Here is a 27013-nt window from a genome sequence, read left to right as displayed (position 1 = left end):
TGTGTTTTATTCAACTGAAATTCCCAAGGCAATATCCATTCTGAATTCATTAAAAAGTGTATATGTTTTCTTAGAAAGGTACATAGCGTTTACTAATCTATTCATTTATGTTGTATAATCATGAGATTTAAAATAAATTTATATACATATTTAGCAATTGCAAATTTCTTTATTCACATTGTATAAAAATTATATTCTGCATTCCAAGATTATTTGCTACATTGTTATTATAAGGTCATAGTGAAACACGATATGTCAAAACATATCACAAATGTTTATAATTTCACACATTTTTAGCTTTGTTTATTTATTTATTAAAAAGTAATTTAATTCAGTAAGTCATGTAGAGTTTAGTCACAAATATGTTACTGTCAAAATATTTTAATAAATTACTATACTACCGTTAACGGTCTTTTTTTCTTCAATATCCTAAGTGAAAATTAAATCACATTATATTTTGTTTGAAAAAATTAAAAGTTGTAAAAAAAAGTTGTAATACTTAATTGCAACTTAATATGTTAACAGAAAGTTGTGGTATTCGATAAATAACTACTACGAATTTAAGATCTACATAGCGTCTCCCATTTTTTTTATTGGCCTGGACAAAAACTTTTTTATATTTTTTTATATAATATTTTTTCAATGAGGAATTGTTTTCTTCCATCAGTCAAGTGCTACTAAAATATTGAAAGCTATAAAAACAGTATTACTATGAAAGAGCTGGAGCAGTGGCACTGCTCCAGCTCTTTCATAGTAATACTGTATTACTATGAAAAAAAAAAGTATTACTATGTAAAAACAGTATTACTATGAAAGAGCTGGAGCAGTGCCATGGCTTCATAATGATCTGTTGAGAAGGCACATAAAAAAATGGTACTTGAGATTTAATTGTTGAGCTGGAAGAAAATTTTAAAAAGATGTAGATGACAGAGCAATGAAATTGAAATTAGCCCGGAAAAGAAGAGAAAGAGTTGCAAAATCAAGTGAAGCTATATGGAGAGGTGAAGCAAAAGCAAATGGAATGCTGACTCCATTCATTTTCCTAAATGAATGGAGTCAGCAAAGGTGTAAAAAATTCAGTTACCGAAGGATTAACATGTGTGAGATAATACTGGTGTCTCAACAGAGAGCTTTTTTTAATATGAAAGGAATATGGAAAGTATGGATATTTACAGCAACTGGCCAATAAATCACCCTAAGGTAAAATCCAGTTTTTGAGTACAATTAATGGCTGCCATCCTGGAGGTCCCGTGTTCGGCTCTCAGGGGGGTCAAATAAATATAAAAATTAATTTTTTTATTCAATATTACCCTGGTTTGGTACTTGAAGCGGAGGGCTGATCACCTTTTCATCACGTGTTAACGATCAAGATAACAATGCGTTAATATGATGCAGTGCCCTATGCACCATTGGGTTGTGGATAAGGGTTTGAAGATGAACACATACAAATATCCACAGATGTCATTGCTATACAAGTTACATCATACCAACGGACTGCGACCTTTATTGATGTCGATACTTCATTGAAGAAAATTCGCACCGACATTTATTTATATCCATACTCCCAGAAAGGTTAAATAATATAAAAAAAAATAGATAAAAAAGTTAAATATGTAATAATGACTTAAAAATTATTTAAACTAGTAAAATTATGTGCAAAAAAAAAATTTTCATCGAGAATTGATTTTATTTCATATCTGATAAAAAATATTGCAGATTTATCTTACATTAGAATAATAAGAAATTACATAAATAAAATATCAAGTCTATAAGGCTATTATAGTATATGGAGAATTTGCTGAGCACAGTTCATTATCTTTTGTCTATGGACATCGGCATTTGCTTCAGGTGAGGCATATTTTCTTAGTTGAAACATGAACATTGAGTCTGACACAATCATACTTGTGAGTTGAATTTTTGATGGTGATTCCATGACTAGTGTACCCAAAGCAACCAGACCTCTGTAAAAGAAAGTTCATTTAGATTATTGACTAATATACACTCCGGGCAGAACGAAACGCACCACTGACTGATTTTACCATTACAGTTAATTAATCACTGGTTAGGGCCTTACCTTCCATTAAAAAAAAGGTTGATCTGTGGGAAAGAGACTATTCTATTTAAGAAATTGCATCGCAACGATACTACAATAAGCAGATTTATTTATAAATATATCAAAGCAAATTTATTCATAAATAAATCAAAACCTATTGTAAAAAAAAGTGGAAAAAAGAAGAAATGTGTTTAGTTCGATACGCATAAATAATAATAATTACCTGAAGTACGCTTCGTGATCTGAGAATTTGGCTAACATCTGCAAGACTCCGTTGCATAATTGTGTAGTATTATCGAGTTGGCCAAGAGCAACACACAAGTTGAGCAGAAGGGTAGAAGCGGCAATCTAAACATTTTACCAAAGGCAAACATGTTCAATGAGTGATTGGGTTTATTTTTTAAAATTCTATTTATTTATCTTGTTGATTGTGGTTTGGGTATCATTTAAATCAAAATAAAAACAAAGGATAAAGGGTGGGCCACTCAACATTTCGAATTTGAACTACCGGTTATTTTGAGTTCAATAGGCATAATGACATTCACAAATTGACAGAAAATTAGTGAAGACATTTACAAAATGGGCGATGGGCAAAAATTATCAAAAACTTACTTCCATCTTCTACCCAAACTATAAGAAATTTACTCTAAAAATTTGACAAAAAAAGATTTGTCTTTATTGCAGTTTGCGGACCAATTTGTGAAGCGTCTCGTTTGAAAACTCGCCATCGTTTTGAGAGCATTTCTCGCACTGTGCTATTCTCCTCAGAGAACTGAAGAGAACTAACTTAGCATAAAGACCTTTGTTTGGTCGAAGATGAGCATTTTTACCCACATCAAAAGCTATGCCAATAAGCAAAATTAACACATTTGGGGCTCAGAATATCCAAACGTCATTATTGAGAAGCCGATGCACCCGCAACAAAGTGACTGTTTAGTGCTGATTTTGATACGGTGGCATCACTGGAGCATTTTCCTTTGAAAACGAGCAATGCGCCGCTGTTATGTGCGAGGGTTACCATGCCATGCTATATAAATTTTTCTTTCCTATGACTTAGAGGACATTTGATTTTGACAGGACGGGGTCATTTGCCAGACAACCAACTTAACAATCCATCTTTTGCGCATTGTTTTTGAAAATATAATAATCAGACAAAATTCTAATAGCAATTGACCTCCTCGGAAGTGTGATTGGACCCCGTCGGGACTATTATTTGTGGGGAGCCATTGAGGATAAGTGTTGAGCTAACCACCCAGAGACGATTGAGGCCTTGAAACCGGAAATTGAAGTGGTCATTCATGGGATTGAAGCTCAATCAAAAATGTAGTGAAAAATTGAGTTAATGGAATGGGGAATGTTGATCAATGTAAAACCAGCCGTGGCAGTCATTTGAAAGATGTTGTGTTTCATTCTCAAATGTAAAGCTTTTTTAAACTTTCTCATAAAAACATAACAATACTTATTTTTTTAAATCAATTTTTTTTTTTTAATAGCAGATTCAATTGCAAATGTTAGATGGCCCATTTGTACAATGGTATTTTTTTATTTTATTTTTAAATATACACAAATTAATTAGTAATATTAGATAATGGGTATACCTGCATATTTTTATTTACTTCCGAAAGACAAATCAATGAACTTAAAACTTCTTCGTGCTTTTCTAATACCATCATTTCTCCTTCAAGATGAGAAAATGCATTTGTCAAAACCCTCAGAGATAACAATTGATTAGCTGGAAGTCGCCCTAAAAGATAATTGAAATTTTAAAATAAATGGTGCATAGAGTATGTTGAATGCCCTATAATTATAAGTGCAATTGTTTTATTACATATACATACACATGTCTGGTTGTTGAACCTCATATGGCGGATTTCAAAAAAAGTATTATTTTTGTAAAAAGACATTTACTTGTAGCGCTAATTCCATTTGTATTTGAAAAAATAAGTGAATGAGTCAACATTCTTTTTTAATTGAAAAAAATTATGTTTTTTGTGGGATCTGGCATTGTTGTATAGGCCTATTGACAAATGCTAATTTCCAGTAGTAACTTGAGACAATGGGACATTGGATAAATTCTTTTGGCATAGTGATCAATGTATGCCTTGTACCATTGACGATGCGAAATCACATGTGGAAGTTAAGCGCTACATACAAAGAATATTTACAAATATTATACATACTCAATATACTAACCAGGTACCAAGTTATCTACGAGTGATGAAATAAGGTGATGACCGAAGGATTCTTTGTTAAATAAATCAGCATTTGTTTTAGCTTGTCTTATTGCCAGTCTCGTGACATCTAGTACAGGAAACAGGAATTCTGAAAAAAGTTTTTTATTTTGTAGGCATGTTTAAATAAAATAAATTTGAAATGGTTAAATCAAAACAATGTAAAATAAAATCAATTAACGTCCCCCCCTGAGTTAGTCGCAGTAAAATTATCAAACGTTGACCGATTTGCGGCAGTAAAACCACTGATCTACGTGATTAAAACACTAGAAAAATATACTAATACGAAGGCTGTCTGAATGTTTCCGACTGTCAGTAGTTGTCAATAAAAATTGGGGAATGTGTTTGCGCATGCGTTGAAAGGCACTCATCAAAATTTCGGCCATTTTGGATGCATAGTTATTGTTTGACAGTCGTTTGAGTGAGTTGCCTTGAGCGTTTTTTTAAAAATGGAAAAAATTGAAAATCAAGCAGTCATAAAATATTTGTCTTTGAAAGGCAACACGCCTATGCAAATTAAAGACGAGTTGGACGCTGTATAAGGGACTCTGGGCAAGGAATTTTGGGCAGCTGAATTTAAACGTGGACGTACCAGCTTGAATGATGATTTGGAACATTTGGGACGGCCAAAAACTGCCACCACTGATGATCACATCGCTCAAGGGCATCAAATGGTGTTGAACAACCGTCGGATTAAGGTTAAAGAGATGGCAGAGATGAAGATGTCGAAAGAACGTGTTTGTTGCATACTAAATAAAGATTTAGGGATGAGAAAGCTGTCCGCGCGCTGGGTGCCACGTTTGCTCACTCCGGACCAAAAACGTGTTGGAATGAATATCTGTACCGCTCTGTTGGCGAAGTTTAGGCTCAATGAGTCAGACTTTTGGCGCCGATTAATAACTGTAGATGAAACTTGGATTCACCATGGTACTCCAGAAACAAAAATACAGTCCGAACAGTGGACTGCAAAGGGGGAATCGGCCCCAAAAACGGCAAAAACTGTTTTTTCGTCTGGGAAAGTGATAATAAAATGAAAAGTGTGGAAATAGTGGCACAACTTAATATTAAGATGAAATGTTGAATAAAACTTACCCTGTGGCCATGCCAAAATTTGTTTTAATTTATCAACAGCTTCTGCACTATATTCGGATTTCTAAAAAGAAAGATTAAATGTGTATTTAGTATGTATATAATTTTTAATTAACTAAATTAGGAAATTAAGGCATGTAATGATTTATTACAAGTAGAATTAAATGACATACTATATCTGCCAATTTTACGATTTCTTCTAAATCAGTATTAGAACATAATTCACACTCAGATTTCATATTGAATTCTTTTAGTTTATCAAGTATAAGTGAAGTATTCCCTTGATCAAATCTGAAAAATAATAATTTTGATATCAATATAGTTATTATGACATGTTAACAAGTCATTAGATAAATTATACTAACATTAGACGGCAAAAACACCTACACCAGAATATTATACCAACTGTGGTAACACGGGGGTGGTGATCTTTCATAACATCTAATTTATGATTTATATTTGAAGCACTTACTTTGTGATTTTCCATTTTTTTTATTAAAATGTAACTTTGTTTTAAATTTAAATTATTTATAGTGATTTTAAAACAAAGATACATTTTAATTATATCGAATTTAATTTTATATAGTCTTTACAAACAATAACGGAAACTATGGGTTAATTCTGGAAGAGTCCATATCTAGGCAAGGCGATATCAAGTGGCCTGCACATTCACTTAACGACATCTTCAGTGAACTTTTCTCTGGGGATTATACAAAATGTACTGAGTGTACAAAACATCACAAACTCTTGAGTCGGACAGAAACCAGCTTCAGGCGTGAATCCTAGATGATAGTGGTCACTATTGGCAACTATAAATCTTTAAAAAGTGAACAGTAAAAGCTCATTAATCCAAACTATGATGCAATAATTTAAAAAAATATTATTAAATTCTAGTCCCTCCAACAGTGTTTTCATGATTTATGTCACAATGTTGGTTTATTGGCTAATAAATTAATATGAAAAATCACAAGACTATAACATTTTTATTGAAATCTGTTGCCAATATAATACTAAGGGATATATTGAGGTTTAAACTTTAGATATTTAAAAAAAACGAAAAACGAGCGTTCGCATACGTCATCAAATTTCCGTCATCGAACGTTTTATGACATCATATGGTTTATTGTCTATGGTTTATAGAGCTGTAATAGTAGTAGTGTGGATAGTTTGTTTACCACTACACTACCGTTGTGTTATACAAATATTTGGGAGGAGGGGGGGACGGGAGGGTGAACCATAGACGTCAACAAATAGATCCGCCAATAATTTAGCAATGTTACCAATATTAAAATAAATCCATCGTTTTTGTGACATCATTCATAGGCGAATTTTTTACAAGAAAATGATGAATGAAAATATTGATTATATCAGCTGTTATAAACACAAAACGAGTCTAATACAATCCTTTATAGGTTGAGTATGTTAAATAAGATATTCCTCCCGTCTGACAATAATCCATTACTTTTGATAAAAAACAACATTTCACCGAATATTTGAAACGCTCCCATGTTTCTCAATTTTTTTCCATGTTACTATTACATTATTGTGATTTTGTATACATAACTTTTTTGAACATTTAAAACAAATAGTTCAAAATCCCAATACATTAATTCAATCGGTTACCAAAGTAGTGGCTTGAAAAGCACATCATATTTATGTATACATAATATTATAATATTTATTACAAAAGTTTTTGTCTCACATTTCAGTGACATTCAGGAAGTCATTCATATTTTGTAAGTAATTTTTTTAATACTTCTTTTTAAATGAATACATTTCTATATTTGTAAAAAAAATTAAAAACCGATCAGCCTTTACAAAAAAAAATTATAAGTAATAATAAATGCATTTACTTAGTAAAGTAAAACTTTAATTAAAAATGCAAAGATTTTACCACAAAGTGACTGTTGAAACAATTAATGAAAAAAAATTGAGGTTTTTTTCTTCTTCTTCAAAACAACAATTTAAAAAAAGTTAAATAAATCACTCATTTAACTGATTTTGCTATTTTGTAAGGTACATATATCGCTCACTCCTTTCAAGAACGTCATAAATCAAAAAACTTGATTTACAGGAGAACGTTTTTAAAGTTTAAAAATATAATACAAAGTATTAAAAATAAATATCAAGCCACTTATTGAACTTTTTACTGTGCAACAGATCTTTTTAGGTAAAACCTGAAGGTTTTTCCTCCATTTGAAAAATATTTATTATATTAAAAAAAATAATTAAACAATACCTTTTCTTCAAAATGCAAAAACAACACTTTCTGCCCTGTAGCGAGTAAATATTAAGTTAAAAATATGCCTCTTTTGCTGGGATATAGTACATTTTATGGGCATTCTGAAAATATGCACAACCTAAAATTGTCGATTTCTGATTTATGACGTTCTTGAAAGGAGTGAGCGATATATGAATTACCTTCAAAACATCATCAGATGTTTTTTTATTGGAATTTGAATATTTCTTCAAATTTTAGTAGTCAATTTCGAATTAATGAGCTTTAACTTATCATGTATCCTTTAACATGGTCTGATTAAATTTTGAATATATTAAACCAGTATTTCATACTGGTCTATAAAATAAGAAGTTTTTGCCACAAAGGTAAGGAAGAAAGTCATTCAAACCTTAGATATGTTTTTTGAGGAAATAAAGTGGGGACACTCGGTGCTTTAGCTCCTGAAGTAGAATAGCTGGAGGCTCCGGTGAAAGGATCTGCATTATTTCCTGCTACCCCCGCAGGTGCCGCCCCACTTCCCGGCACATAACGGGATCCTCCCGTGAATGGATCCATATAGTCGCTGGAAGTTTGTACAAAACATTGCAAATTTACAAATTTTAATCCAAAATTACACTGCATTTGTGATAAACTTACCCAGTAGTAGGCACTGTAGTTCCGGTCTGACCAGAATTTGTAAGTATGAAATTAGTTACTTGTTCCAAGTAAACTTGCGGTAAATTATTTCTGAAATAGAAGTAGCGACATGTTACACATTTACTCATATTATTGTCATATAAAACAGAACAAGGATCAGTGAAACAATTTATTCATATAGAATTGCACATAGTGCTGTTTCATGCTTAGGGATTAAATTATTATAGTAAAAATATACTACAGCACCAGGTGTATGCATAAGTCTTTTCTGGTTTCAGGTAAGTGATAGTACAAAGATTGCTACAAAGTGTAGTTTTTCTTGTTGCAGATGTACTAAAACTAATTGACCTTTGCCAATGTTTTGGCGGGTAACAGTCGATACAATAACATACTTTGTGATTCATAAAGGGGAAAACTAAGGATTTACACCTAAGGACACAAAAACCATCGCACTTACCTGTTACCGCAACCCTTGACTTTGCTAACCGCTCTTTCAAGAAATTCTTTTTCTATAAATGTTTCTTTTGTAAGTCGCATTAAGGATATTATCGGTAATCTTTCTAAACAATTTAAAGTTTTAAATATTACACCAGTCTTGTTTTACTGGCGTTAAAATAAACACCACATAAAAATTATGGGAAGATATGGCCAAATAGTGCCGCGATCAAATGGAATATTATCACACTGTGGTAGGAAAACATTTCAAAACATGAATTTTCTCGTTGAGTTGGGTGCTCAAAATATACTGTGAGGAGTCCAATAAATTTTTTTTCGAGAAAATGAATTTGTAGACTGGAAAAAAGGAAGCGGTGGAAGACGAGTGACTTCTAGAGAGGACCGTAAGAAAAAAAAACGGTAAAGGAAAATAATTTTTTAATGACACCCAAAATACACAACAAGGTGCAATCTGCTAGCTATTTTCTGTGAAAACCGTGTCCAGAAGACTGTTAGAATTTTGTTATCATGAGCAAAGTCCGGCAAAAAACCAATCTTAATGGAGAAAATATAAAAGGCTCGGTTAAATTGGACGAAAGAACAAAAAAATTGCACCTTGGAGGATTGGTAGAAGGTCATATTCTCCAAAGAATCAAAGTTTAATTTATTTGACCCAGATGGAAGAAAGCAATTGCGCCGAAAATCTGGGGAAGGATTTCTTCCCAGTCGTCAAGTTTCTTTCTCGAAGTGTCAAGCATTCACCCTACATGATATGAGGGTGTATGACATCTCACGGTTTGGGACCGCTGCACTTCGTGGAGAGTACAATAAATGTCATCCAATACAAATCAGACTTAGAGAACCACGTCATTCCAGCAATTGAGGACATTAGTCAACATACTGCCGATCCTATATTCCAAGACAATTCTGCACCTTATCTTAGTAGGGCCTGTACTGTGGGTAAACATTTGTTTTTTTAAAATTATATTTACTTTTGTGATGTATAGTTTATTGTTTTTCTTATAAATAACTGAATTCAAGAATTTTTCTGGAGTTAAATCGCTTATTTGGTCCAGAAACAGTCCCAATCTGAACCCGATAGAAAATTTATGGGCTATAATGAACCAAAAACTTTCAAAAAAATGCAAATAATATCAACAAATTAAAAAAAATGTTGATTGGAGTTTGAAAAAACCAAATGTTTTCAGAAATTTTAAATTCATTGTATGTTTTCATAAATAAAAGAATTTGATGATTATTAAAAATAAAGGTGTAACGACAAAAAATATATTATTTAAAACCTAATAAACTTGTTGTATTCAAACTTGCCTATTTTTTTACTAAAGCAATATTAACCTTTTATCAAAATATAAACAGTAAAAAGATAAGATCTTTCAATAATAATTTCAAAGACACTATACCCCAAATCAACTGTTATGCGGCCGATCTGCTACCCGAAATATAAAATTGATTTCTTTTTACAACTCACAAGAATAAAATCTTATTTATACCGAAAAGTAAAGAATATTCATCAGATAAATTAATTAATTGAAAAAGAACGATTTTTACATAAAGTTTAATTAATTATAGCCAATTTTCTAATTTTTAGCGAGTGCGATGGTGTTTGTGTACGCAGCTGTATATATAAAGAAAAGTGCATACTTATGAATAAAAGCCTGCGAGGCTACCCATGGATCTTCACCTATATTATATGGTAACTTAATGGGAGGTTTTCCATCTTCAACATCTACACTGAATACATAATCATACTCCTGTAACAAAAACAACCATCAAAACAGACATAATATTATTTATTGATTCGGCATTAACTTTGTGGAATGACATATATGTATATATTTTTTAAATTAAACACTTGTATTATACCACTCAAAGAGTATTATTAAATAAAACTCATTGAGTAGTATACCACAAGTGTTATTTTATTTTTAAATTAAACACTTGTATTATACCACTCAAAGAGTATTATTAAATAAAACTCATTGAGTAGTATACCACAAGTGTTATTTTATTTTTAAATTAAACACTTGTATTATACCACTCAAAGAGTATTATTAAATAAAACTCATTGAGTAGTATACCACAAGTGTTATTTTATTTTTAAATTAAACACTTGTATTATACCACTCAAAGAGTATTATTAAATAAAACTCATTGAGTAGTATACCACAAGTGTTATTTTATTTTTAAATTAAACACTTGTATTATACCACTCAAAGAGTATTATTAAATAAAACTCATTGAGTAGTATACCACAAGTGTTATTTTATTTTTAAATTAAACACTTGTATTATACCACTCAAAGAGTATTATTAAATAAAACTCATTGAGTAGTATACCACAAGTGTTATTTTATTTTTAAATTAAACACTTGTATTATACCACTCAAAGAGTATTATTAAATAAAACTCATTGAGTAGTATACCACAAGTGTTATTTTATTTTTAAATTAAACACTTGTATTATACCACTCAAAGAGTATTATTAAATAAAACTCATTGAGTAGTATACCACAAGTGTTATTTTATTTTTTTAAATAATGCATACACATATGGAACAGAATGCAAAATTATCATACAAGATGGATGTATGAAACAAGTGCAAGAGTTTTTATATCTAGGAAGCTAGTTCTCAAGGGATGAAAAAGTGGATAAAGATATTGAGAGAAGGGTGAATGTAGGGAATATAATAATTGGTGCTTTCAACAGAATGATTGTGAATAAAAATATCCCCATGGAAGCTAAATTGGCTGTTCACAATGGAGTGCTGGTACCGGCATTGCTGTATGGAAGCGAAACATGGAATTGGCAAATGAAGGATGAAAGCTGAGTGAATGCAATTGAAATGCATTCTTTCAGATGTATGTGTGAAAATTCCTTGTATGACAGAATTAAAAATTCAAGATATAAGAAAATAATGTAAGGCTGAAAAGAGATAATTGAAAAGTTTAAGAAAAGTTATTTAAGGTGGTATGCACATGTAAAAAGTCTACGTAATCAGATGGCACAAATGACTAGTTCCATCCTCTCTGCCTACCCCTGCGGAGAAATGGAGTGATAGTAGAAGTAGTAATAATAGTACTTAAGAGTAGTAAAGAGCTTCTTGCGAGGGAACTAACCTTTCCTTGATAAGAAGTTTTGCCTTCAGTGGCCCCCGCAGCCCCCATGACGTCTCCGACCTCGGTCCAGCTGTGTGTAGCCACACTCCAAGAGTAACACTTCACATTGGTGCCTTTCCTAACCAGCTTAGTCTGACCATCACTTTTACCCGGCTCAAACAAAACCTCCGGACCTGGTAAACTACAAACACACTTATTGATGATAAAATAAAAACCCTCCAACCTAAGCGTTGCATAACTCAAAAATGAATTAAGTCCACCCACTGAAATTTTAGAGGAGAAAATACCTCTGCTAACAAAAGAAATATATAAAGAAAAGATACTTTTGTTGTCTACCAAATTAAATTAATGTTTACTTCATAAAAATATCCTATCGTAATTATGAATAAATTTTAGGTGGAGTAAGTGCAATAATTTTGACTTACTCGGTTACTTTTACTCCTCCGATTTCTTGCATAGATGCTTCCTGTTGCTTGTGTACTTCTTGGTCAAAACTTTTTAGTGCTTCGTCATCTGCATACCTAAGTGCATCAGCACTAAACACTCTAATTAACCCATCGCTTGAACCTAAAAACCACACATTTTAAATACCTACTATACAAAAACAAAATAACATTATATATTTAATTTTGATAGGAGTAATTTTAAGTTTTAATTGATTATTGGACCCACCACGTGGAGTGGACCCCCACGCCAGATCATTTATATTTACTAGCATATGGTGGAATATATCATAGGTTCCTACAACCACTCTTCATAAAGTCAGTGCCAGTATAAATTGATATAAAATACAGACATTTTTAATGAGCGCATATTGACAGTGATGAACTGACTTGATGATGACAGGCTTGACTGAATACTGGATTTTTTTATACTGATAATTTTGCTGTTCAAAGCAGCAAATGCCTGCACAAATCTAATTAACACTTGGATAATATATAAATAATACAATAATACAAGTGTATGCACCGACTGCCAATGCTCCAGATGAAGTTATTGATCTTTTCTATTCTGCTCTCAAAGATACGCTGGCTCAAATACCCAATAAAGAAATAACGATGGTTATTGGTGATCTCGATGCAAAAGTTGGATCAAACAGTTACCTCGAAGGTGCAGTTGGCCATTATGGAATTGGCACCCAAAATGATAGAGGTGAACGTTTGATCCAATTTGCTATTGAAGAAAAAATGATAATCATGAATACTTGGTTTAAACAGCACATCAGACGCCTATACACATGGATATCACCGGGTGATAGATGTCGCAACCAGATTGATTACATCATGATAAATAGCCGCTGGAGGTCATCAGTAAGTAATGTTAAAACTTATCCTGGTGCAGATTGCGGCTCTGATCATAATCTGCTGATTGCACAAATCAGAGCCAAGTTCAAAATTATAAAAAGGGATAAGTTTAAAACTTTAAACCTCAATGAGCCAGCAATTAAATGTTTTGGCACAGATATCAGGAAACGAGACGCTGATTTCAACGTAAACTCCTCAGAAAACGTCGAACAGCGTTGGAACAGTCTCAAAGAGAAAATTTTCAAGACTGCAATGAAATATCAGGAGCCGAGAAATGAAAAGAGGAAATCTTGGATATCAGACCCCACATGGGATATGATATCAAAGCGAAAAGCGATGAGAGTAAAAGGAACCTCATCTGCAGAAGCGAGACAAGAATACTCTATGCTCAATAAAGATATACAAAGACATTGCCGACGAGACAAAAATAAACAAATTTCGGATATCTGTGCTGAGATAGAAGATAAAGCGAATAGCGTCACTACAAAGGATCTTTTCCAAAAGGTTAAACTCTTAACCCGTGCCTTCAAACCTCAGACATGGGCAATAGAGGACCAAAATGGAAGCGTTCTGACGGACATTGGCAGCGTCTTGGAGAGATGGCGAGGTTACTGCTCCGGACTATATGCCGAGACCTCAACAGCAGGAAGTCCTTCCTTTGAGAATCAAACCATGGAACCCGACATTTTGGAAGAAGAGATTCGAAATGCACTGAAAAAACTAAAATGCAACAAGTCCCCCGGTAATGACTGCATACAGGCCGAGCTTCTAAAAGAACTAGGGGATAAGGGCATAAAAACAGTGCTGGATCTCTGCAACCTCATATGGAGAACGGGAACATGGCCTCAGGAATGGGCTGAATCTGTTTTCATTCCTCTTCACAAAAAAGGCTCATCCAAAAAGTGTGAAAACTATAGGACAATAGCACTTATCTCTCACACCAGCAAGATAATGCTATATGTTCTAAAAGCACGATTACACAGTTACATTGGATGGCAAATACCAAAGGAACAAGCTGGTTTTGTGAAAGGAAGAGGAACAAGAGAGCAGATCCTCAACATCCGCCAAGTGATCGAAAAAAGCCGAGAGTTCCTGACGCCAACAGTTTTATGCTTTATCGATTACAAAAAAGCTTTCGACTGCGTGAAGTGGGAACATCTGTGGAAAGTACTCATGGAGATGGGAGTCCCATCCCATTTGATAAAACTCATCCATGGACTTTATGCCCAAAGTAAGGCAATCGTAAGAATCAATGGCATAAACACTGCAAGCTTCCCCACTGAGAAAGGTGTAAGACAGGGATGCATACTCTCCCCTGACCTGTTTAACATCTATGGGGAATACATCATGCGCAGGGCTCTCTACGAATGGAATGGAGGAGTGTCCATTGGTGGCGTAAAGCTGTCCAATATACGATATGCGGACGACACAACACTTTTGGCCAAAGACCCAAAAGAGATGGTAGATCTCCTTAAACGAGTAGAGATTGAGAGCAAGGCACTGGGACAAGAGATTAACCAAAGCAAGACCAAGATCATGATCATAGATCGATCTAAGAAGTTTGGTGATCTCGGGAACTCACTCGAAGGTTTAGAGATAATAAACGAGTTCCAGTTCCTTGGATCTCAAATCAGCAATGAAGGAACTTGTGAAGGAGAGATTAGACGTCGTATCGCCATCGCCAAAAGTGCCATGTCTAAGCTAGACAAAATCTGGAAAGACCGGGGTGTGAGTAACAACACCAAGATGAAGCTTGTCAGGAGCTTGGTCCACTCCATTTTTCTCTATGCTGCTGAAACATGGACTATAAAAGCAGCAGAAAGGAGAAAAATTGATGCCTTTGAAATGTGGTGTTGGAGGCGCATGCTCCGAATTCCATGGACAGCTAGACGCACCAATGAGTCCATTCGCCAGGAACTACGCTTGGATGGCTTGTCTCTGGCCAATATCTGTACCCGACGGATTCTCCAGTTCTTTGGACACGTTGCGCGTGGCAACGAGGATAGCCTGGAACGACTAGTTGTGATCGGTAGCCTGGAGGGAAAGAGAGGGAGAGGAAGATCCCCCACACGATGGACCGATCAAATTAAGGCAGCAGCAGGCACCTCAGTGGTTGGAGCGCTACGTGCAGCGCAGTCAAGGGATAACTGGAGAAGAGTCATTGCTTCTGCAAGGGTCACAACCCTCAGCAATGAGGATTAAGACGGAGAAGAAGAATATATAAATATAATTTCAATTTATCATTAAAAAAAATAGAATCTTATTTTCATAATGCATGCATTTTAATTTGGCAACATTTCTACACAAAAATTGATTTTGATATTTTTGAAAAACAAAAAACCAAAAATATGTTTTTTCAGTAAAGATTAATGTAAAAGTGCAACATTATTTGACGTTGTGCAAAAAATACTTCCGGAAAATAGGAAAATTACTTATAAAACAAAAAGTCTTTCAAAAGTTGTAAAAAAAATTACAGGTAGCATTCTTTTTACAAAAATAAAACAATAAAGATTTTTTTAATAAATATATTGTATGAAAGGTATGTTTGTTTGAGTTCATACAGATAATTTTTCAACCTACCTGCCACAATATCACCATTGGAAAGACAAGCAACACTCCATACTGACTGGGCAGGGAGTGTTAGGGTGCACACATTATCACCCGCAGTCCACACACGAACAGTTGAATCTTCACCGCATGTTACAAAAGAGGAACCTCTCAAGAAAGGATTAGTGCATATACTGAAATAAAAGCGTATTCTCATAAATATTATTGTATCCTTATTTATTAAATTGCTTGTGCACAATAAATGTACATTGGTGGGGGTTATTGCTACAAAGCAATATGATCTAACCAACCATACATATTCTATTAGGTTAGTCTGGAAGTGTTTTCATAACATTTACCCCTCTGCAGCAGTCGGCTAATTTCCAAGCAGACCGTGACAATTTATTGTTTTTTTTTTAAATTATAGATCTACCCTAGGAGTACAAGTTTGCACCGGCAATACAAATTGCACGCTTTCTTGGCATTGCTGAACGAAAATTCTAGAATTAAGACTGATATTCTGTCTTTATGGACCCTGGCTAGTATGCAAAAAAATGATGTTCTGACCTTGTATTTGACTTCGGAAAATACAATAAAAGCTTTTGAAATTGAAGGTACTAATTTTCAAATATTTTGAATTGGAAAATTTAAAAAAATCATTAATTCTGTATAAGTACAATCTGATGCACGGCGATGTTTCAAAATAGAGTAGCATTTTTTTGTTGTTGCAAAAATATCAAAATCAGGGAATAAATCGGTAATTTAAGTCAATTTTTAAAAAAAACTTAATGATATCGCATTTAAAAAAAATATGTTTTGCTGTTTTACAGAATTTTTATTTTTTATTTTAAAGCTAATTTATTTAAAATTGCGATTAAAAGAAAATTTTGCTAAAGAAAAATCAGTCAGCGGGACGAGAATTTTGTGCTATTTAAAAAACAAATTATAGCATAATTCTAATAACTGCTGTTCATATTATTCCATAATACAAAAAATAATAATGCATAGGTTACTAACTAAGTACTAATATAGGTACCTGTAAATATAATTAGAATGACCAAAATATGTGTTCAAACATTCCCCTTTATTGGACCAATGGCGAACACTGGCGTCGTTCCCACAGCTGAAGAATGACTCGCTGTTTGCCACAGCTAGGGCTCGGACACAATCTGTGTGACCTGCAAAAAAATAAATGAATTATTATTCATCAGAATACTCGACTATTTGCTACTTGCATTTCAAACGCTATTTTCATATATTTCTTAATAACATACCCAAAAGTTAATGGGTACATAAAAACATTGAATTGGAGAGCATTTAAAATTAAACGAGTGTTTATTTGGTGACATTGCGCCAATGTTTGGCCCAAAAGGAGGTTATTTGCCTTTGATTTCATATGGTAAGTGCAAATCTATCATCGCCAAAGTTATAAAATTTATAATATAAGACTGTTATAAAATTGGGAAAACGAAAATAATGAAACGATTTGGTAAACAAATGCGTTTTTTTAAAGATCGTCAAACTCTCACTGTTTCTTACGGCTGGAGAGCATTTCATGACAACTGTCCCGCAACGGCTAAGGATTAAGCAAGTATAATGTAGCAAATAATTATGATCAAGTGTCTTACCAACTAAACTTTCTATTTTATCGCCGTTTTGATTCCAAATGATAATAGACTTATCGGCAGACCCGGTTGCTATGTTTTGATTTCCAAGTTCAATAATCGCCCAAACAGCGGCAGTATGACCCCGCAGAATTAGTATCGGAGAATCCAAAACATTCACCGACCATACGCGACCAGTATTATCCCAACTAGCACTGCAATAAATTATGTTTAATTATGATGTAGTACCGTCGTATATTTCCGACGAATTAATGAGCGTAAAACAATTCTAACCTCAAAATGGAACCGGGTATTTTGCCAGGTGACACATTGCATACGGCGTTTTCGTGGCCTTTCAGAACAATGACAGGAGTAGGGTCCTGAATGTTGTATGCGCATATTGTTGTATCATTACTACCAGTAACGACTAGTCCGTCGGGGTGGGCTTCACACGGTGGAAGAAAACATATCGACGACACAAAGTTACTATGACCTTTATAGGTAACAACAGCAGCGAAATCTTTGGCTCTGAAATACATTCAATAATAAGTTCAAATAATAAAATACCGGCACATAGTGTTTCCATTATCATATCTTTTCTTTATTTTTTACCCCTCAGGATGCCACAATTTTGCAGTCCTGTCTCTAGACGATGAAAGAATACACTCGTCCTTAGTTACAGAGACACTTCTTACATCTAAAGAGTGGCCGTGGAGCACGGTACTAAGTTTATATTCTGGGATAGACATCGTTAATTACTCGTAAATATATTTAGACGTTTTAAATAATTGCCGGTTAATCCGAACCAATAATTAAACAAACTAAATAATGACAACAGTAAAATCAACCCAGCGAAAACCGAAACTCCGAATCATGGCAAATGAAGTTAGCTAAAGAACGTACACCAAAATATTATATTCTTTTTCATTTTAAAGTCGAAAAGTGCAAATAACAAAAAGAGATGGCAACTTATATACGTGAAGATAGGTAACTACGAAGAACGCCAACAAAACAAATTAATATTATTTATTTATTTTACCCTTTTACATTTATGTAAAATATTGTGGCAGATTTAAATTAGAGTATAATGTTTTAAGGAGTTTAAAAAAAAAAATTGTTGGCGTTTCTGAAAAATTACATATAAATTAAATTAATATTTAGGTTGAACAAGTACGGGAGTATAAAATTGGTACCCCTGCTTCTTCAGTATATTTTGAAGATGGCGTCGAGTGTCTGTGCCTCTAGGTGCAAAATGTTATTAAAATTAAATTTTAGCCGTGCTTACAATTTGTCAACATTTATTAGTGGACCAAGGCATAGTAGAGTAAGTTTTTTTTCTAAGCTTGCACTTTTTGGCGCCTTTTTTCATTTAAAAAAAATATGAATGTCGTCCAGCAGGACAACTGTCAAACCGTACTACCGTGTATACGTACCTTATCGACACCTCGTGTTATTTATGTGATTACAATTTGGTGATTTAAAAGTTTAAAAAAAACGACAATGTTGTTTATTTACTTTATCACTGTGTTCCAAATCGGAATTACTGAAAATCAACTTACCCGACTCTTTAAACAACAATACGGATATTTAATAAGAACATATTTAAAATTATAACATGTAGTATAGCCGGTTTGATAAAAATACTCTGTGATTAATATGTTTTTATGAGATTAAATAAATTAGTCGTAAATTCCATTCATGTCAAATGTATCTGCTTAGTTGTCTAAAATTAATATAAACATAATAAGCTAGTTGTTAGATGAAACCGTCGAAGCAATATTTGAATTTACTACAGTAAGTTAATTTTAGGTAAAGTTTTTGGTTTTTGTTTTTTTTTACGCTACCTTTAAAAAAATACACTTGTATTAAGTAATAAACCAGTCTCTACAAAATTAAATAGCTATCGATTGTAATGAACTAAAATAGTTACGAAATATTGCACGGTTTAACTGTTTTTTCCGATCATATCAATTAGTAGGTATATCTCGTTTCGTTTTAATTAATACATTTATATTTTTGGAATGTGTGTTTGTCATTTTCACAAGAATTATTTCAACTTCCGTTAAAACGTTTTAAAAGCCGGTGATTAAATTATAAGAATGAAATGATTTTAATATTCTCGTTGAATAATTGCATCGTGTTGGATTCTTATTAGACTCGCGTGTCTTGCGTTCTTAATCCGTGCACATCATTATCGTAAACTATGTACCATCTGATTTTCGTCACCGTAATGCTGAATTCTAAGAATGTGTGAATTGAAGAAGGTGTGGGGCAAGGACGAATAAAGATTTAGGGTGACGAATCAATCGGATCCTGAAACTTGGTCGATGCAAGTACCAACATAACCGAGGGCATTTATGATATTTGAGGAAACGAGTGAAAAAAAGAAATATCAATTACAATTCGGTGTCTTAAGCCGGTTCCTGGGCGTTTTTATATAAGTACTCGAGGTATTTTTTTATTTATCGTGATTCATTACATATCAGTGATTTCATCCAAAAGTAACCTTTTTTATTCGGTGTTAACTAGGAAAAGTAATCATTATCTTTATTAATATCTCAGTAACGTTATTAGTATTCCGGTGATAAATTTAGTAAAATGTAGTTTCAGTTAACTTATCTAATATTTCATAATCAGGTTATCGCTCGAAATATCTCTAAACCTGTCTCCATGTGACCGTCATTAGATATTGTGTGTAACGTATGACCATAAAAATTTGGGTATATCATGAAATATGGTTTTAAAAGTACGTCTAATCTCTGTACTCCGCTTTCTAACATACTTGATCAGACACCGATATCCTTTCAGAAATATACTAAATATAAGGGTACTAGAAAATAATTGAATAAGTTCTCTGTCCGTTTTCATTCTCAAAAAGTCGTAAACTTTATTAAAAATGAAGTAAATAATTATTTATTTTTACTTAAATAAAATTTCCAGTCATTTTACTACTCGTTTTTGTCTGATATTTTTGAGATGGATGATAGTCTTAGAGTTTATATATTTACAAAGAAAGGAATCAAAATAATTTATTTTAAATAATAGAAACAATAATTTCATATCAAGTCGAGACAAATACTGTAATATTGACATATCATCCGTAGGGTGAATAATCCAGTGTCTGATAAAATACTATTTTTTTTAATAAAATGAAGCTCGCAAGCTAATTGTGCCTTATAAACATTTTCGGGCCATAATTACTTTATATTATTACCGTACAATCAATTGTATAATAGTTTGTTCTTATCAACAATGCTTAAAAAGTTACAGTATTCCTTGTATCCCTGTTAATTAACATTCACTTCGCGACCTGACATGAGGCGTTATTTACGTTAAATTATTTTTATCCCGGTATTTTTGCTGAACCTAGTTTACCCTTTCAACCAACAGATTTTATAAAAATGACGAAAAAAACACTTTGTACGGAAACACGTGCGAAGAAAATGCTGAGTCCAACCTACTGAAGTTTCTGTATTATTGGATTTTTTTGTTATCTTAAATGTGTTAAAATTAAAATTAAAATTAGAAACTAGCTGTACTTGTTATAATATTAAAATAACAAAAATTTAAGTGATATATGTATTTTGATATAAGCCGAGATGTATGTAAAGGGTTGGCAGTTCCGTTCCGCCTACGCGAATGATTGAAGTTGGCAGAAAGCGGGATCCGACAGCAAACATAAACTAATTTTACATTTCTTTTAAATCAACACAATATGATACAAGTTGTGGTATGGAGATTTCGTTACATACTGAGCATAATCAATATAACCACGGTTTATAGGAAGCTTTACGGCTTTTATGTAAGAATAAAACGTAAGAACATATATTTACATTCTGTATACATGATAATATCTTATTTGTAACTCGAATATTTAAATAATACTTATGGATACCATAAATTTTTTATCATGTTTTCATAGCGCCTCATGGTATGTAAAATGATTCGGATATTATCTGACATTCATTTCATGAAGGTTTTTTGCTAAATAAAAAACTTGCTCTACTCAACCATAGATGGTGCCGAGAACTTGCATGTGAAAGAAGGTGTTAACTGAGTTATAAATACAACTTCCAAAATTTAAGCAGTGTGGTTGTCACTCATGGGTAGAATGGTGAATGTTACACGTGTGTAGAATGATCTCTTAAACCAGCCTATGACAGGACTTACGCGCTGTAAATAACCAGAGTTCCATATTCTTCTTCATCTATGTTGAGATATCAATATATAAAAAATAACATTTACTCCAAAGTCAACAAACCCTAGATTTGAGAACAAAGATTTGGACACACTAAAAATATTGCGAATAATGAGTAGTGTTTGAATATATAATATAAAAATTGTAACTATTTTATTAAATACATTATAACGCCCAATTTGTTTTATAAAACGTCAAATTTGGAGTGAAAGACCTGTAAAACAAATTTCTTTGATAATATTACGATGCGATGGCCCTGAACCTATTCTTTACTAGTAACAATATTTTTTAATTTTATTACTAGCCCTTTTTTCTGAAAACTAGATCAATAAACGTAATAACAATTCCTTGTAATTCTGGCGCCAGACTTAGCTTCTAATACGCAAATATCTACAAATCGTGACGTGTGTTTAAGGGTATTTGAGGAAGTGTGCGAAGCTTTCAACAAATATTTGAGCTTTGCTGGACTTTTCCGTCGCGTGTCGGATTTTGTAGCATGTGTGCCACTTATCCATACGCGCCTTTATCTCGTTTTTTTTTCTTGTTTATTTTGAAATGCACAATCGAATGCACTCAAATGAAACAGAGACACAGCGTCTCCAAATTCGTCGTTCATTCAGTCAAATATTTGCAATAATAATATGTGCAAACGTCTGGTAGTTGTAAAATGTATTTCTCAAAGTTTGCACCGAAAATATGGTATGTCTGAAATGTTTTCGAAAAGTTTTGCTCAAATATCTGTCTCCGGTTATACACGATAAAACAAATTTCCATGCCATTAAATTTCTACTGTATTACAAGTACCGCACAAATTTAACTATTCAAGCTTCGTATCATACGTATCCATCGAGTTTTTGCAACCAAGGTTTTCTCCGCGACTATTTTTAGCATTATTTTCAAACCATTAACTAATTATAATTATAGTCACATCTTACGTTACATTTATCTCCATTAATATAAATTGTACGCATGTATATGTCATCTACTGTACTGTACACTATACCCACTTGACGGCTCCATCGTGATACATGGGTTCGGTCCGATATCCCGAGCCTCGCAGAGTGCTACGAGATATCTTATTACTGCCTACAGGCAGCGCTACATGCTACATCATAGTAAACTATGATTTTACATATCTACTATGGTACATACATGGTTCCCACCTACAAGACGTGTTGTGCGTACGTAAAACAGGACCATATTTAAGTATATATTTTTGAAATTCATTCAAATATTCCATTTAACCCATCGGCATATCAGCCGCCAACCGTTGGCGGTAGGTATCTTTTTACATTTGCAAATCAGCCGCCGTTTAAGCCACGCCCCCATTCGTTGTAGTTCATATTATAAAGATACTTTCGTGTGATATCTAGAAATCAGTAATGAAACCTTTTTTTAATGCATTATTTCTTATAATTTTAATACAAATTTATTGACGACACTTGACCAAAGATGTCCCTGTAAGGATAGAATTATCCTTTTGATTGAAATATCAACTAAAATCAGTGAGAAATCAAAACTGTACATCCCAGGACTACTTATCTAAACGAGGATGAACATATGAAAAAACAAGAAATTATGCATTAGCCTGGAATATTGTAATTATTATTGCTTTATAGTAAGGAAGTGACATATTCCATATATCGATATGGTCAGCGGAATGATTGCCGAGGTTTTGCATTCGGTGTATAGGAGTATTGAATCCAGACACTGTCCGGCTGGTATTACAGTAAAATATATGACAATTTCTCGTGTTTCTGGGTGGGGCGTAAATATTTGTCATTTGCAATAACAAGGGATAGTCTAAAATATTATTAAAAATTTTGTTTAAATTAATCAGATCAAAAAGTTTTCTCCTATCACTTATTTTTATTAAATTTAGTAAACGAAGCATTTGATTATAATCCCTAGGTGAATTTATTTTAAATTTAACATACTTCAAAAATTTATTTTGTAACCTTATTTTAACTAAAGTTTTAAAAAAACATTCACCAGTATTTTAGCGTGTTCACGGGTTCTTGCCTATATTATATTATTAATATTGTTTACTATTCTCCCGAGAGATACTTACACTTTCATTCAATCTTAAAAACGACTATGACTTGATGGTTATCATTAATATAAATCAAAACATGATTTTTGAGTCTACTGAATTGATAATTGTTGGGTAGCTGTTTCGTATTATTCGTGTTGTCTATTAATAATAATAGATAACGGCATTCTACAAAGCGACGCTAATTCAATAAATAAAATTATGGTAATCTGAAAATAAATAAACACTACAAATGAAAAATAAAAATACTTTGTATTCTGATCCACTCACATTTTTATTTTACCAACTAGTTTCGGCAACAACCTGTTGCCCTCTTCAGGGTTACATTTATTACTAATAGTAATAAATGTAACCCTGAAGAGGGCAACAGGTTGTTGCCGAAACTAGTTGGTAAAATAAAAATGTGAGTGGATCAGAATACAAAGTATTTTTATTTCTCGAAATAATATATCAAGATGATCCACAAAGTTAATGCTTTCAATATTCAAAACACTACAAATGAAATTCTTCCACTATTGAAAACCATGTAGATACATGTACTAGTATAGGTACCTCACTACTACCCATCGAATGTCACAATTTTCGCCGTCTAAAATATGTTTGGTATAATTTGTCCACCATCCTAAGTACAATTATTTACTACTAGATAAAAAGAGAATACTTGATCATGTAACTCATTTTTGCTGGAGTGATTTATCGTCGTTCTCCTTTTTTTCTGCGTTCGCACACGGTTTACAGGAGAAGGTTTTTTTGCCTTTACAACCATTAAACCCGAACTCATCTTTACATTTCATCTAAAATGTAAACTGTGCTTTTGGGAAAAGAAATACAACTATACTTGATGATAAAAAAATTAAATAAAACTTTACATTTAATTACTTCTTTTTTATTATTTCTTATAACTTATTAATTTTAAACTCATACTCGTTAAACAGTAAAATATGCAGGTATGAATGATACATAGTGTGCTCATGCATGCTGATAAAATGTAAATAAAAATAATCCGTAAGTTATTAAAGAGATTGACTTTTTATGGCATTTAATTTTGTACTGATATCATACCTGAAATTTAACCAAAACTCTTCCTAGGAAAGTGACTAGACCAAATAATTCGTGAAATTTCTTATCTCGGGTCTTGCTCATCATGTAGAGTAGAATATTAACTATTACAATTTTGTCGTGTCCTACAGTATTACAGTGCGATTCGTCAATACCTCTAACCCTTCTCACTGATACTGCGCGAGGATTATCAATATCGTTCTATAATTTAGCTTTTATTATTGCAATACTACCTACATATGTAATTCAGAATCCCTCGCTTACAACTCGCTCTGTTATCTGAATAGTAAAATTATGCAATAAAGCCTGTTATTGACTTAATACACATACGAGTGTGTATTCACCACGATCCAAGTGCTTTATCTAATTGCGCAATTATATAGTTAAAATATATGTACTTGAAATCCTAATCGGTCGCACTCTGGTAAAGCACTCTCGGTAACAAGAAATGATTTATTTACCTGTCATTATTACGCAGTATGGCGCTGCGTGCTGCGGCGCGGTCTGACGGCCCAGCGGGAAAATCTCGAGAAGGGTTTACCATGTTTTCCACGATTTCATTTACTTCTTTATAGAAAAAGCTTAGCTTACCCCATGTACTCGCTATCGTAGATAATTCTCACGCGACTTTTAGCTAAAACGGTTCGTGGTGCGTATTTCTATTAAAACGCGACGAATGTGGGTGAATCAAAATGGTAAGCACGATTCAATAATTATGAAGTTATGTATAAATTTGGACACTTGATTATTAAGCCATACTTGATAAAAACGCATTATTTGATGTTAATCTATTTTTACTCGAGTATTGTTTGTGATAGATCGAAAGTTCCTCCCATTTCTCGAAAGATCATTAGCATTTCTCAAATCCACTCTCGCAAACAACAAATAAAAGAAAAAAACTTTCAACCACTCGCAAATTTGTTTTACTGCTTTCAGTTACATTATCATTGCTTGTGTAATATCTCGATGAGTACGTCGAGTACCTTCATCGGTTTTCTATCCATCCCCAAATATTCAGTAAGCTTAATTTTGATTAGTAGGTATGGTCCGAAACTCCTCCCTGACGAGAAATCTGGTCCCCGGCACTAGGCTGTTCCCATTTTCCCATTAAATTTGACCCGAAACTCCTTTCGTCCATCACATTCAACGAAACAACCTATCACAAGCCCGGATCTTGTTTGTGATTAAATAAAGTATGGATAGCTATCTATTTTTCTGAACGATTAACCTTTATTTACTCGCAGTTCGACAGGATATGTCAAACTTATACACTATCGATAGCGCAGGTCAACTGTGCGTTGATGGATCGCCTGGTTTTGGTTAACATTCAACCGGCGATTCTCTTGGTAAGCGCAGAATTAAACGGAACTTGCGTCTTTTGGACTTCGCGCTGCTTAACGAAGGTTAAACTTCAAGAGACTTCATGTATTTACGCCGAACAAATCCTTTGTTACCTTTTTATAACACAAAAAACATAGCAAAATATGTCTTCATTCATTTTGTATGCACGCTTGACTATTTACTTGCGCCTGGTAATCAGAATCACTAAAAATATGTATTAAAATAGTTTTTTTCTTGATAAATCGTTCCTGACCTATTAATAACCGACCCCCGAGCATTAAAGTGAAACGATTTGATTTTGTTTCATGTTCAACCAGAAATGTGTTTCTGCAGAGATCACGAAGATAAATTACTCGTGCATCCATTTTTACTTGTCGAAGCAATTCAAAATTGACGATCGAGTTAACATTGCGTCGGCGTCGGTCTGATGACGTGTCTTATACACCATAGGCTGCGAATAAAGGTCAGAAGAAGAAGGTCGACGTTGTGACAAATCGAGTTAGGTTTCTTTGGCCCTAAGGGGCCGTAATGCAGGAAAGCTCTCCCGAAGAGAGGTTATCGGACTTGAATAAAATAGAACAGTTCCTGATTGGAATGTTGTATCAAAAGAAACTTGCTATTATTATTTACTTACTTCTTTTATTTAGATCGGTATCCTAAATATTTCATAGTATTTTTCAGGGTTTTTGTAAAATGTCACGCAGATGAGCAATATTTTTTGTTGATGTACGTGTAATTTTCATCTTTTAGCGAAAATATAATAGCATTAAATATTTGACGAACAAGAATCTCAATATTTGAATAGCGGTTTTTAAAAGATGATATGGTTAATGTTTTTTTTTCAAACAATTTAACTGGGCACCCATGAGCAGATTTTTCAAATGTTGATTTTTCCCTAAACTCTGAATTGCTTTAGCGGCAGCTAAAGGTTTAAGTTATGGATATACTGCAAACTAACAGTTATTTCTTAGAAAAAGCTATCCCGAATTATCAGCGTTTGTTTGGAAAACCCTTTTAAAGCGTATTACCTTTATCTGTGGTACAGGTAATTTATTCATTCACCTTTCTGCGTTTAAAAAACCTTTCAA

General features: G+C 33.2%; 2 protein-coding genes across 3 annotated transcripts in view; one reads left to right on the top strand and one right to left on the bottom strand.

Annotated features, from left to right (window-relative positions):
• Positions 1 to 1667: 1667 nt before the first annotated feature.
• Positions 1668 to 18149, bottom strand: Plap (phospholipase A2 activator protein). The gene is made up of 16 exons (XM_088274176.1): positions 17887 to 18149; positions 17569 to 17802; positions 17299 to 17489; positions 16707 to 16848; positions 15704 to 15864; positions 12245 to 12386; positions 11820 to 12000; positions 10346 to 10455; positions 8249 to 8338; positions 8001 to 8174; positions 5547 to 5664; positions 5377 to 5437; positions 4247 to 4375; positions 3652 to 3797; positions 2277 to 2401; positions 1668 to 1961 (listed from the first exon to the last, which is right to left on the bottom strand). Exons 1-16 carry the CDS (start codon positions 18021 to 18023, stop codon positions 1778 to 1780), a joined length of 2325 nt encoding a protein of 774 aa, XP_088130302.1. The 5' UTR covers positions 18024 to 18149; the 3' UTR covers positions 1668 to 1777.
• A 336-nt stretch (positions 18150 to 18485) lies between these two features.
• The window catches only part of MCU (mitochondrial calcium uniporter), an 86081-nt gene continuing 77553 nt past the window's right edge, over positions 18486 to 27013 (top strand). The window contains exon 1 of one of the 2 annotated variants that reach the window (XM_088274173.1): positions 18486 to 18598. In XM_088274173.1, the coding sequence (XP_088130299.1) occupies positions 18494 to 18598 (105 nt within the window). In that variant the 5' untranslated portion in view covers positions 18486 to 18493. Of the gene's footprint in view, positions 18599 to 18718; positions 18733 to 27013 lie in introns of those variants that run through there. The other variant, XM_088274175.1, reaches the window with a different exon arrangement.

The sequence above is a fragment of the Brachycentrus maculatus genome, unplaced genomic scaffold (assembly GCF_059751285.1).
Source record: "Brachycentrus maculatus isolate JH-2025_06_01 unplaced genomic scaffold, ASM5975128v1 h1tg000637l, whole genome shotgun sequence".
Lineage (NCBI taxonomy): Eukaryota > Metazoa > Arthropoda > Insecta > Trichoptera > Brachycentridae > Brachycentrus > Brachycentrus maculatus.
Note: the sequence above shows the minus strand (reverse complement) of the source record. Positions and strands in the feature narration are given on the sequence as shown.

Excerpts from the sequence above, each read along its gene's own strand:
- Plap (XM_088274176.1), bottom strand. The coding sequence starts at position 18,023 with ATGTCTATCCCAGAATATAAACTTAGTACCGTGCTCCACGGCCACTCT. Across the intron at positions 8,339-10,345 it reads TCGCAGGCTTTTATTCATAA|AAATAATTTACCGCAAGTTT; the intron begins GTATGCACTTTT and ends CTTCTATTTCAG. Across the intron at positions 8,175-8,248 it reads ACTACAGTGCCTACTACTGG|CGACTATATGGATCCATTCA; the intron begins GTAAGTTTATCA and ends ACAAACTTCCAG.